Raw genomic sequence first — 14,756 nt, forward strand, 5'->3', positions numbered from 1 at the left:
AATGTGCAAGCAGGAATGGGGTTGGGCGCAAAAGCAAAACAGATCCAGAATCAGTAATTAAGGTCCAGGTACATAAATCGAGGCTCAAAGCCAAAATCAGAGTAACTCAGTGAAGCAGAGGCAGTGGTCAGGAGGCAGAAAACAGGTCAGGTACAAAGTCAGGAGAGCAGAGCAGGAGTTTTCATAGCCAGCAGCACAGGTGAGAGCCAGCACTCAACAGCAGGCGGAGGAACAAAGGGCCAGCAAGAGCAATAAGTTAATCAGCAGGTAAAGGAGAGGCTGTAAGCAGAGGAGCAGCATAAATCATAGCAAAAATGATTGCTATGATTTATAACAATCATCTTTGCTATAAAAATGATAGCAATTACATCATAATTATATCATAAGAATTACATCATAAGCTTTTACATAATGAGATTTATCCAGACATTTATCTTGGGCATTCTCAACTTTTCATTATTATTGCAATTGTCATTCTTTTCCCATTATTTGACAAGAACCCAGTTTGACTTATGGGGACTTTGCTATTGTCAGTCACACCTAAATTGTGGCTGCAACTTTTGTATAATCATCTTCCAGACTGGCAATGACTTCAGTTGGATTAAAAGGGAAACCTTGGTCAGACCATCCTTATACCTTTCTGATGTCAATGGAACTTTGTAATTGAATAAATTAATATAGACATAATATAGACTTTTTTGTTTTGTTTTGTTTTGTTTTGTTTTTTTGGTAGATTTTCAGTAAACAACTGATCCAGTGAAACAAACTGACAGGTGCCACTTTAAAACAATAAGTGGTTTTATTCAAATGTGTGTTTGTCTCCAGCGCCAGGGACAGACGGGTTGCTGTGTCTCCTGTGTACCCATGAACAGCTGCCGTCGGGGCGTGATGACCTTTTTGTCTCCCGGCGGTCAGGTATGGAGAGGGGGCGGAGACACAGGAGGAGCAGCCTAGTGTCGGACTGGTCCCGACGTCCCGGACAATAAATGGCCGTGAGCCGACAGAGAGCGGCGGAGTGAGGCGAGTTTCCTTTATTCTCAACACAGCTGCATCAAGAGCTTCCTCCATGCTCACATAGCGGGTGAAAAAGGGGCCAAGAGGCGCGTTTCATCCTCTCTGTCAGTAACCTACATTTTTATCTCTCTGGGAGGATGAGGGAGTCCTGTTGACACAACGGAGAGATACACGCTGAGACCGACTATGGCTGTGGACGGTAAGAGCGCTCAGTTTGCCGAGCATCTCAGCCGGACAGTTTTCTGACAGACTTTGTTCGGATCTGACTTGTGAGTTGTGACCGTAAAAGCCTCACATCAGAAGATCCGCACAAACAGAGCTGCCTGTTTATTCAGTTATTCACAGCATGCCGATAATGCAAGTTGTTGCTATCAGATTAGGGATTTTTGTCAATTAAAATAATAAAAGAAAACTTCTATTTTTTTTTCTTCTATTTTTGCTATGTTATGCATTTCTAAACTGTAAAAAGTGGAGTATAGAAAGGATTTTGTGATATTTATTTAGGAGTTGTAATTAAAACACAGCATTTTGCTGGCAAAAAGAGTTTTCTTCCATTGTATTCAATTTAACTAGATATATTTTTTATCCCTCATCTTTTGTTTTTTTATTTCTCTTTCCACCGTTTCAAAATTATTAAATTATATTTGCCACTTTATGACAATGCTTTTTTCATGTGTTTTGTTCTATAATTACTACATTTAACAAATTAATTAAACAATAATGTTGTTTTAGTTTTTCTTTATTAGCCCTAAATAGAAATAGATTTGTCTTGTACTGTCCTACAATAGTTCCATCTTAAATAAAGAATATTTTCATTTCTATTTCTTAAAAAACAAGAAAAGAGACCATGTAATCATACTAAATCTTGCATAATAAACACAGAATCCTTGCAACTTTGATGAATAAGTGATGAGGTTATATATTTTGCTGCCTCAGCTTGAAATTTATGCTTCTCTGTAAGTCCAGGGGTTGTCTTCTCCCACCTCATTTTAGCTTAAAGGGGCAAACCCGCATAATTTGACATTATTGTGCTTTAAATTTACTTTAACACCTCTACGCTGTTTGCACTGTTTGTTTTCACACTCCTCTGTCTGTCCTTTGCATGGGTAGTTGGTTTTTATTGCAGGTTAGCAAACTTAAGTCAAGCCTAATCAAAGCTTTTTTTTTTTCTCCTCAAGGACAATAATGTGTGTTGGAACATCTCCGTTGTGCTGCGTATGTTTTCTATCTTTGTCTATTTAGGAAAATCAGTCAAATATACACCAGTGCAATGCACAATTTAGCATACCTTCTTGATTTTTAGCTTCTCCCTTTCATATCAAAACCGTTCTGACCCATTACCCCATTTAATAATTTTTTGAAAAGTGTCAAATATCGAGACATATTCCAAATGGAGTACATTGCGCTACAATAAGAACATCAGTGTTTCTCCCTTTATCTGTCAGTGGTTGTAATGTCATGGCCGCATGGTGTCTTTGCCTGAAGTTATACATTGAACTATCTATAATTGAACCAAAGTTTGCTTAAGCAGCATTGATTTATACTGTGCCCTGGGCACTGATGTCACAAAGTGCCACTGTTCCTCTTAAACTTTAATGCATGTTGTTGCAAAGAATCTTTGACTGTTGAAAGTACAGAATGACACCCTGTGAGACACTGGGTGCTATCATATGATGTATGAGTCCATATAGGTCAGGCTTGTTCAGTAAAACAGTTAAGTTCAGATTGTTTTCAATTTGCTTTTAGTTTGCAGTGTCATTGTTTGGCAGGTTGTCACCTGCTGACCAGTAGGTACTACAAATTACAAAGCCTGCTTTTTTTTTTTTACATTTACATTTACACAAATGCTTAAATTGCTACTTAAATTACATGGACATCTTCAATGTTGTGTAAATGTGTTTTATTGACAGAACGATTTTTCTTTCTCTCTGCCATTGATACATGCTGCATAAGTTTTTCTCTCATCCATGTTTGGGAATTTGAAGCAGATGCAGTTCTTCAGATATTTGCCTAAATTTACCAGTAGGTCTGGAAGTATTGCAACATCTGAAACAAGAGTAAAAATAATTATCCTTAACAGTAATGTGCAGAAAAATCGACTTGTGACTGGAATTGGCTTTGTCTATAATCAGCTTGACCGATCCTACTCTGCTCAGGAGTTTGAAAACGTTGGATCTTTTTGTGATCCATGTTCGCATCATATTTAAACACTACTAAATTGTACTTACAACAACATTCCTCAGTGTGGACACTGTGATTGATGGAATGAGATTTAGTAGGATTTACACTTATCAATTCTTCAGGCAAGGAAAAGGCAAGATTCTTAGTAGATTATAGGAGGGCTGCTTTATTTTCTAGATTTTAAACTCTCTATGTCATAGAATATTGAGGATTTAGAAATCCACAATGTTCTATCATTACAAGATGTCAGAGCTAAGGTAAGGATTTATACTCTCTCTAGATGTTGCAGTGATTAAAGCTCTGCTCATTTCTAACATAAGTTAAAGACAGCTTAAATTTTGAACTGATTTTGAATTGTTCTTTATAAAGACATTTATGAAGCTGTGTTTGACAGTGACGGCTCCATCACACGTTGTGTGATGCTGCATTTCTAATAAAAGATGGCAGACAGAAGGAAGAGTAGAAAATGTTGAATTGAAAGCTGCCTTTAAATCTTAATTGGATCTCATGTAAATTACAGTAAAAAATTATTGGCTGCTGGTCATCAATATATGCTACATAGATATACGTTCCTTCATGTTAAAAAAAATCTGAGCAGGTAAATTTTTTCTGGAATGTTGCCTTATCTCTGAAACTCTTGAAGTATAGTCAAATCAGAGATAAGCAGGCGATACAAACACATCAATCTTTGTCTCCTGTCTCTCCTATACACACTTCACCACTGCACAGACCAAAAGCACATTGTCTAGCAGGAGAACTTTATTTTTAGAGAGAAAATAACCAAAAACCTATTGTTTTTATGCTCAAAGAGACTAGGCTGACCAGGCTCAGCTAGATATCTAAAGATTTGTGGCGATGCAGAGAATGTCAGGATGGCTATCATCCATCCGTGTGCTGCCAGAAAAATGTACATACACATGGACACACACATAGCCATGCTCATCAGCAACCTGACAGCCTTCGGGGAGACGACTACACAGTTGGAACACAATCAAAACCCAAGCTTTTTGTTTATTTCAACCTCACTGAGCATGGCAACATTCAATGGACATTTCATTGAGGACTGTATTATTGAAACGCACGAGGCATTCTATCTCTGAAACACTGATTTGTATCTTCAAATAGCGGGTATGTCTTGATGAAGGATCATCTGGAGTGTCACATAAACCGTCACTCCTATGACACCATTGTTCAGCTGTGAAATAATTCCCCGCTTGCAGGAAAAACCTCCTGCACTAACAAAGTAATTCAGACTGAGTGTGCGTCTGAACATGTGCATTTTTATTCTGTGGATATGTTTATGTTAGATGAAGCAAAAGAGGTTTCCAGTGTCACAGTTAAGGAAAAGCATGGGGGAGGAGCAGTAAGCACATGAACACACCATTGTTGTTTTTTCCCTGGTGTGTATTGCATCGCCTGCTGAAGACGGTCCATTTGATGCCTTTGGTGGTGGAGCCAAATGGTTTTTAGATGTTTGGAGTTAACTGATTTGGTAACAGAGTCTTAACCTCCTCTGTTCCAGATCTGCTGTGAGGTTATACAGGGATTTTCTATGTGGACATGCATGTAAGGCATGCAAGAGCCTAACCTCATTCCCCACCATCCATTATCATCCCTCACAGCAGGAGGGGTGAGAGACATTTTAATGCATAGAGAGTCCTACTAAATCTGTACCCACCCACACAGAAACACACCCCCACTCACAAGCACACCTATCATCCATCATCAACACCCTGATCCTCTGTTGGCCTGTAGTTGCTCCTGACCTGATCCTGTGGATTTTAGACCCACAGAGAGCAGAATAAATATGAAATGGACAGAGAGAGAGAAAGAGAGAGAGAGAGAGAGAGAGAGAGAGAACAGACAGAGATGGATGTGTTTGCATAAACTGAACCAGGAATAGCTCTTTTCAAAATGTGCTCACAAACCTGGACCTTAAGTGTGTATAAACTTGTCATTCTGCTTGAGAATCATTGGCTGTTGCTATTATTTCTTGCAGGTATGTTTAGATATGCATTTAATGAAAGGGCATCTTAAATGCAGAAGAAGCACCACAAACACTTCAGGATAGGTTTTCTAGACTGTGACTGTTGTTTGCACTAAAATGTCCTTTCTATTTCCCTGCTCTCATGGAAGCCATTACAACAGTTGATCTCTACAAACGTCATGTTTATTAGTACTTTACTTTGTAAAGACTCCAGCAAAACATTATGCACAAATAAAGAAAACTTGTAACAGTAATGAACCTTCCCAGGAGTGACTGTGGAGCCATCTGGGGCTCATTGCCTATGTGAAAACGAGAATCTATAATTCAACAACTAGAAAAACTGAGGCAAAAATGACACCTATGGTCGATCTCAAATGTAGAAACCTCGACTGGCTGAAAACAACACAAAGCCCATCTCACACTTGCCAAATACAGTACCATATTGGTGATCTGTAACAGTTATTGAACTGTCACTTCAAGCATAAAACTATAATATTTTAAAAAAAGAACATCAAACATGGTGGTAATGTGATGGTCTGGGGCTGCTTAGCTGCTTCATGACCTGAAGTAGTTCTCATAATTGATAGAATCCTGAATTCTGCTCCCTACCAGAACATCCTAGAGAAAAATGCATCAGTTCCTGGCCTTAATTTTAAGCACATCTGCTGTCTGCAGCAGGACATTGTTGGTATTGGCATAACCAGCTATTGGGCTTAGGCGTCATATACCTTTTCACATAAGGCCAGATTAATTTAAATAGCTGTTTTTTTAACCTGTAATAAATAATATTCTCCTTTTAAAATCATCACCTAGCGTATATGGTTACATTTGTTTTGCTTTTGCGTAACAAGGTTGCTATGTGTTGCAGATTTCTGCCTTTGCTCTCTTGCAAATGAGATCCGGATCTCCATTGGATTTTACCTGGTTAAATAAAAAAAATAAAAAAAGAAAGACAAAAATCTAGTTTTTATTCTGCCTTGTATGCAGTGAGTATTGAATTAAAATAAATTGCCAAAATAGCTATCAGCTTTCATCATACAAGTTTTATACTCTGCAATCTGCATAACACAAAATGCTCTGGTCTTTGACGATCCCATCTGCTCCACCAGTAATTTTACACAAATAAAAATAAATACAAAGTTTTTCTGTCAATTACATCTATAATGTCTCATCTGCTCTTTGCCTAATGACATACTTTTAGAATCAGATTTATTTTTATGTCTAGTTCAGAATTTACAGCATTCCTAATTTTTGCTCATGTTAATTAGGACCAGCAAATACATGAACCTGCATGTACTTGAAAGTCATACTGGTAAGACTTACAAATACCCTGAACTTTGTTAAGCAAGCTTGAGAAAAAGGTATTTTCTCAGGCTTGCTTTTTACTTGGTAATGTAATCTGAATGTTTAGCCTCAGTGATAACTTGCTGTAAATGGAGATCCAACACAGTTTAAACCCTGATTGAGCATTTAAGAGTTTAATGGATATAGAAGTGTTCTCTGTTCAAAAGAGTGAAATAGTGGTCAAAGAGGACAAGATCGCTGCAGGATAATTTAAGAGTGGATTAACATAAACAGATTGAGGTGCATTTTTGGATTATGCCCTAAAGCATCACACCTCAGATGTCTCTTTTGGTTAGTCTTCTGCCCTCACTGTTGTTACATTTTGCCATCACTTATATGCTTACCCAGAGGACAAGGCATTTACCTGTCTGATCCTGTGTCCTCGTCTTGGGTCTGACATTTCTACCTCCCTCTCGTCAGTTCTTTTTTTTTTTTTCTGAATTAGAGTGCGCAAAGGCCCATATCCAATTTCTTTCCTTTAATTAGCCATCTACTCAGCAATGGAGCGATTGAGGATGGAACTGGAATGGGTGTAGTGAGGGGAAAAAAAAAAGAAAGATATCATTTTGCTGAAGGATTGCACCGATTTAAATGCAATTTCAATCATTTGTTGGTTTGAAACATGTCAACTCAATTATTCTTTCCCCCATATTATTTTACTGGTCAAGTAAAGTGACACATGTCCTATTAAATGAAAGGAGAAATTACTGAATTGAAAGTTTTCACATTTTGTCTGTTGTTGCTTTCTATCATCACCATCTGTCCAGACAAAATGAGACACACTAAATGAGAAAAGGGCTTGTTGGGCTATAAACACGTTTTTGTCCTTTGTGCTATCCTTGGCCAGATGTCTTTCAGCTCACAGCTTCAAGGAGAAAAACAACCTTCTCACACTGTTTGCTGTCCTCTCCATTAGAGTGTGCTAAACAAACAGCCTAATTAAGTGTGGCCTTGTGTGAGAGCGCAAGCTTGGAGCTTTTCACTCTTTGTTAATAGGTTAGGCATCTCCTCCTACTGAGTTGCTGGGGGTCAGTAAACCCTTCTGTGGAGATTGTCCATCTAACCAAATTGCTGATGGCTCCAGTTACACCCTAACAATCCATACATCCTCTCGCATTTAGGAGCAGAAGTCATGCTCATCCACTCGAAAAGCAATTAAGTTCCTGAAAGCAATCTCGTTGCGTGATCTCCTGCAGGTCTCATCGGCATGTGAGATTATGTGAGTTTATATGGAATAAACCAAGTGTGTGTGTTCGATGTTAGTTCAAATATGTTTTAGACTTATTCCACCGAATGGTCTTACCTCCTCCAAAAATAGAAATCAATTTTCTGTCTTCCCCTCTTATCACACATTTAGTGCTTCCTTTCCTTCGCTGCTCTCGGTCTTCCTGCCTACATTTTCATACTTTTTAATCATTTTTACCTCTGCATGGCTCACCTTCTGTTGCATTCATCTATCTTATATCCCTTGTTCATGTTTTGCTGCATTGCTCTCTCTCCTGCTCCTTCTGTGTATGTATCCATGCAAAGTTTCCATATAAAGCTCTGGCAAAGTCCAAGTCCTCCCTTGGCTTTCACATTTATGCTAGAATGAGCCCTCGATTAACCATGTCAATGGGCAGCCAAGAGTCAGCGTGTCACCTCGACAGCTGGGGTGTTGAGCAAGAATTGCTCAAATGTAGCTCAATGCTCTTGTATGTTTGCTCATGTTTGCTGGATTTAATGTAGGAATGCATAATCTGGAGGCCATGAATGCCTCAAATATGTTTTTTTTTCTTTTTAGGTATGCATATTTTTTTTTTGAAGTAAAACAGTGTGTAAATTAAACATATGTAATGGTAAAAATTAGACTGTATTGGACTGGTCAAACAAAAAACCAACCTCTGACTCATGGTTTGCGTACTTGTATATTAGATCTTTGGTCTTCTGTCAAGTACTATTGCCTCTAGCTTCAATTGTCCATTTTGAAAAACAGGTCTATCATAAACCAACAAAGACAAGCAGCCCTTTGACATTCATAGATCACCAATAATGACACTCATGTCTCGCACTCATATAAGCTTGTAAGGTAAATCCAGCATTGTATAACAAAAACATGCATGGAAAGGAATTCACCACTTCTGATGAAACTGCCCTTAGCTGTGGTCCAGTTATCTATTCTTTTCTAGCGCACTTCACCACGATTTGTGCAATGTGTGATACTTACGGTGCTGCATTTCATCGGGGGTGTCTTTTTTTTTGTTTGCATGTTTTCTTTTTTGCTGCGCATTTGCACCTGTCGGCCACCGTAGATACTGATAAGAGATTATGTCCTGTTGTGTTTTTGCCTTGCATCCAACAGATCTTCATCAGTACATCACACTTAGGGGTCGGCTGTTACCGTTGCTTGGCTGCTAGGAAGCTTAAAGGTTGTGTTGAGCCTCCATTCTACCTCCCACCATTTACAAGTCAAACGGAGTCCATCTGATGGCATCTAGGTCTGAATAAAAGGGCTACTTGAAAAAACATTTGTCTGGGAAAAGAAATCTTTGATTCTTTTACTATTTTTGTAGCGTAGTTAGGGCTGACGGTTGCCCAATTTAGCACAACCTACATTTTCTTAAAAATATCCAGGACGTCCATGGTAATTGACATCAGAGACTATTGTACCCTAGGCTGCTAGCATTTCAAAAACCTAAACATAAATGTTTGATAACTAATTACAAACAAAGTGAAAATGTAAAATTAATTGAAAGCAAATTTTTAGTGTAAAAACTCTTAAGGTTTTTCTGTTCTTATTCTTTCTCTTAAACTAAACTTTTGCACAAAATGTATTAATGTTTTCCAATGTTTACATATAATTGTAGCCTTGTCAGCATTAATTTAGCTGATGACTAAAAGTAAATTTTACTCATGGTTTGAAAACAATTTTTGAACTTTTGGTTCTAAGTTAAATAGTTTCAAATATACTACAGTGTGGAAAAGCACATTAATTATACAGGATGCGGAGATTCCTTATTGTATTAAATGTAAAATGCACCATTGAACCTACATCCTATTGTAATGTTCTACATTTCATTCTGCCTGTCTGATGCCGTCCTTTAAATATCACTGGAGATTCTTAAAATAGATATATGCTTCAGTTTTCCAATTTTTTTCCATGCTTACTGAACATGTGACATTTTCATTTCGCAAACTTTTATTTTTTCCTCACATGCTAACTCATAAAAAGTCACAATGGGAAATACATGTTGCAAAGATGCGTTTGTCAGAGTATAGTGGCATTTTGTAGTAGCTGAAAATAACAAGCAAGTTTCAGCACACAATGTAATCTGATTTTCCAGAGATATAAACTGACATTAATGCCACAGTCCAGAAAATGTCCGGAAGGCTGTAAGGAAGACATGCTGTTTTTAGCCAGGATGTACACGTGTCTTCTCCTGATATTCTGCAAATTCAAAAAGTAATTTAGAGTGTGACATCTGGTTACCAATCTGACACCAAATAGGTCGTCACATCTAGTTATACAGAATGCAACTAGAAAAGATTTTTCTGGGATTTTTGAGATATGCATTCAAGGACTTGTGCCTAATTATAACTTTGAAGGAAAAATATAAATGCTTTAGTTGGAAAAAGTTTATAAATAAGAGTTGGAAACATATGGTTTGCATTTGTTCTCAGCCAACTTGAGTTACTAATTTAATTCAACTTTTTTAAGAATGTCTAACTCAATTTGGATCTAGACTTTGCTCTTTGCTCAACTTGCTTTTTATATATGCCTTTACACCCCAACCCAAACTTTTCTATTATGAATTTTGCAAGATTCATGTGCCACCAACATGAGACATATATATGTAATCTATCTCCTTTATTTCTATTGGCTCTGGTTGTTTCTGGCTGAGTGATGTGTTTACTTCTGCAGATGATAGGACTATGGGGTCCTTTTTTTTTTTTACAGATTATCTGTCAAGACATGGTGACAGTTTTAAGTTTTAATATGTAAAAAAATTGTTGTTTTTTTTTTTTAATAAAAGTTACACAGTGACAGTGCAAATTGTATTAAAAGCCAGTCTCTAGCTTTTATGTATTTGTAAAACCTCATCTAGATTTATATTTTTGATTTCTTGGTTTTGATTTCCAAAGAGCACCTCAAAAATTCACACTTGTTGATTTTCAACAGCAGATTTTGGAACCACCGCTATAGACTGTAGGACTGAAAGACACTCGTGTGTTTACTTTGTGAATACACTGACAGAATTAAGAGGGTTTTACAGAATGTGACTCCTGCCCTTAAACATCAGATTGTTAGAATACTTTGAGAAACAATACTTTCCTTCAACCTGACATTTCCTCAAGTCATGATATTAAATATGAAAAGTTTGCTTTTGTGAATGCTGAAATGACAGATGCTAAAGTGAAACCGAGACTGAGCTATTGTCTCGAGAGGCAGCCGAGGTTACCGGACTGTCAGTCAGAGTTAGTGGGGGCGGGCTCTAAGCTGTCATCTCAGCGTTTCGGTCTCGCCCTACATAACAGGTCACTGGAGCACTGCAGGCTTTGGGTCTTGGCAGGAGCAATCACACATACTTTTACAGATACAGTTAAACTGTATGTGCTTTTTGCACTTGTGCTTCCTCACATTTACATTTTGCTTTTGATGGGATGAGATGAGTCACCAGCTTTTGGAAAGAAGCATTTTCGGGATGGGACCGATCTTAAGTTTGTGAAATATTTTGTGGTTTCTGTAAGACAGAAAAGATTTTTAAAATGTACAAGTGCAAATAAAGCTGCTCTTCTTGAATCTTTCAAGCCTGTGTAGATTTAGCTTAGAGACACTTTGATGACCCTGTGATGAACTCGGCAGAAAGTGAAATAATTAAGGGGTAGATAGTGAAACTCTTTCCTAGATCATCCATAATCATCCAGCGTATTAACATGTAAGGTTATAATAGCATACTCATGGAATTATGTATCTGTCTGTCAAACAGAAATAAAAAAAAAAGTGTTAAAAAGGCTTGTTCACCCATGCGCTATTAATAGCCCATATGTTAAAATGACGTATCTGTGGGATAATTAGGGTATGTTTTTGTGTGCGTCAGAGTGTGTGTTTGATTGTGTGTGACGCTTGGTGATAATAAGGGGATGATTTAGTGGAGTGGAAGATAATGGGAACTAGAACTGGTTTGACACCGGAACATTGGGACAGAATAAATGAAACCGCTGTGACACACACACACTTATTAGAGCCGGCAGTATCATTAAAGTATAAGTATTCATACACTCACGTAGTCCTACAAATAGGCTGATTAACTGGTGGCCGCATGAGAGAAGTCCACAGCAGCAGTGTCCAATTCACCCAGCTGTAAGGAATACATCTTGGATTGTTTTCATGTCAACAGAGGGGAAGTTGGAGGACTGCTGCAGATTGTGATTGGAAAAATTGATATTGACAGAGATCTACTGTATGAACCTGGCTGAAGGTGTTACATTGCATTATTTGAAATTCACCTAATTTAATTTAATTTAACATTACATTTTGACAGTACATTACACCGAAATTGTTTAATTAATGAATATTTATTGAAATGTACATTGGAAATCACAGGAGCCAACATATTTTAGTTGACCGATTACAAACCCTTTCATCCTGTGCTTATTTGGATTTTACATAACATCTCATCATTTAGGAAATAATGGAGTTTTTTGATGGCTGGCCAAGTTTAGTTAATTCCATGTTTAATCCAAACTGGTATTTACTGCCTAACCATGACAGTCGTATCAATTTCCTCCTGGAAGTGAAACAAAGTGCAAATGGAAATATGGAAAAATGTTGGATTGTGTCTGTTGGTTAAAGATAAGCTAAAAAAAATCAACAGAATATCACCAAGATGTGGGAATGTGTGGGAATGTTTGTATGCGTTTATAGGATTAAGAGGTAAAGAAATAGAAAGTTTCCCCCCAATCACTTGGCCTGGACAAGAAGCTCCAGCTGGGACTTTCTTTGTGCCTGTGCCTGTACTTGTCTAAATGTGTGAATAATGGCAACAAAAAGCTTTGATTCTTTTCCCGTTTCATCCTTAACTGCCCACTTTGTTCCAGCTGCTGTCTACTTTGTTACCTGATGGTGCAGCCTCAGGGAACCCTGTGAGGGATCAACATCTAGTGTGTGTGTGCGTGGGCGTGTGTTTGTTTGTGTGGAGAAGCTGTAATTGGCATGTCCGTCTGACTGAAAGGACGGGACTTGGTGGCGGTGCAGGAGTGGCGGTGATAACACGGCAATTAAGCTCAGAGAGACAGACCTCAAATCACTACAGTTGGGTGTTTGGAGACTCACAGCGATAGGTTGGACTGTTGGGAGTGAGTACAGAAAAACAGGGAAGTCCAGAACGGATTGTGCTGGACGAATTGCACACAGACGTCACCTGGTGCAAACTAGATTCTGCCTTTTATGGGTGAATCTACAACTAAAAATATTTTAAACGGTGTATTTCACATGCCCTTGATTTTTATGAGAATCACAGATAGCGAGTAAATGTGCTGAATTTTGCCTGTAGGGTGTTTGCAATGATATTAAAATGAGAGCTTTCATGGCGACTCATGCAGGAATGTTGGTGAAAACTAGTATTAAAAACTGCAATTAAAGGAAGATTGAAGAGTTTTGAAATACATTTAATCGGTAGACTTAAATGTACCTCATTAAAATGCTATAAGTGCCTTGGCTGCCTAACATTTCATTCATGAATATAGAGAACTACTTCCTAATGTCCGAAAACCACAAATCCAGATTACGACTAAATGGAAAGTAAATGTGTTAGTAACCTATGCATAGGAAAATACAGCTGTTACTGTAGAAATCTTTGGAGATGATAATCTCCAAAAATAATAGTAATAAGCCCATGCTTATTATTATCTAAGCACTTTGCATTGTACTTATTAATATCTAAGCATGGACTTGGATAAGCACAATAAGCAGTTTACCTTTCTAAAACAAACATCCAGTTTGTGTCTGTTAAATGCTCTATGGGCGTTCTTTGATGTAGCAGATGCAACAGTAAACCTTCAAGAAATGTGACAGTAAGAGTAACAGCGATAACATTACCAGATTGTTTTTGTCTTCTTAATTCTTCCATTTAATCATCCCACTTTGTGACTGAGGATCATACAATGTTTCACCTCATTTGTCTTTCTCTGATTGACTTAATTTTCCATGAAAAAAGGCCTTTGTTGTTGCCTCCAGAATGGGGAATATGAAGTTAGCTGACGTACTATGCCAAACACCTTACTTGGCACAATCCTGTCCTGTTTCAGCACCTAAATGTCCATAATTTCCAGGAGACACTTCATCATGTGATGCAAATTTTGCCTCCTGTGGACAGACAATGTGCCAGCCTGTCATCCTTTGCTTTGTTATTGAGACTGACCTAAATATTTCACACATTTAATTGAGTGCAAAATATGAAGATTTATGTTGTGATTTATGCCGATTTGCTTAAAACAGTTTTTGAAACCTGAGTAATGTCAGACAGCAAATAAAATTTATGATTCAATAACTGAAGTTTATTCTTTGTAAACAATATAATAAAGATTAATGACCATGAAAATTAGAGGGAGTTGCTGGGAGAAACCCTGGAAACAAATGAAAAGTGGAACGTTAAATCACATTCAGATGGATTTGTTGTATCTGGAAAAGAAAAAAAAAACATGTGCCAGGTGTTCTGATGGGCATCAGAGGCAGGTCTTAAAATGTGATGGATCGTGTCTCTGCCTATGGGAAATTATTTACCAACAAGTCTGAACCATGAAGTGTTCATCCAGACAACCCTGGAAAAATGCTAAATAAAAAACATATAAATAAGGAACAGAAATATCTGTTTTCCTTGCTTCCTAATATTACTTTTTGGTGAGTTAAAAAAAAAGGTTTATAGCTAAATACATTGTAAAAGTTCATTTTGCCTAATGATTGCATTTAGAGAAGAGCTGAGGGTATGAAATCCTGGATTTAATTGCATCGCTTGCTAAAATTATATGCAGAGCGGAGATAGAGCAGAGTAATTTCATACATTGATTGTTTATGCCAGTGGCACTGCTGATGTTCTCCCTCGCACCTGTATCAGCAGCATTGCCTGAGCCTGCCTGTGTGGCCTCCCATCACAGGTTTTTGTTTGCATTTTTTCCCCTTCAGTTGTGGTTTGTCTGGTTTCTTTCTTTTTCTTCCTCACCCTCCTTTAAAGGAAAAAAAAGTGAAACACGG

At 37.7% G+C, this 14,756-nt stretch overlaps 1 protein-coding gene across 1 annotated transcript in view; it reads left to right on the forward strand.

Moving 5' to 3' along the window:
* Positions 1 to 841: 841 nt before the first annotated feature.
* samd10b (sterile alpha motif domain containing 10b) overlaps positions 842 to 14,756 on the forward strand; it is a 48,625-nt gene continuing 34,710 nt past the window's right edge. Inside the window, exon 1 of the mRNA XM_044114722.1 lies at positions 842 to 1,213. Within this exon, the coding sequence (XP_043970657.1) occupies positions 1,201 to 1,213 (13 nt within the window). The 5' untranslated portion in view covers positions 842 to 1,200. The remainder of the gene's footprint in view (positions 1,214 to 14,756) is intronic.

Source organism: Gambusia affinis, linkage group LG01 (genome assembly GCF_019740435.1).
Source record: "Gambusia affinis linkage group LG01, SWU_Gaff_1.0, whole genome shotgun sequence".
Lineage (NCBI taxonomy): Eukaryota > Metazoa > Chordata > Actinopteri > Cyprinodontiformes > Poeciliidae > Gambusia > Gambusia affinis.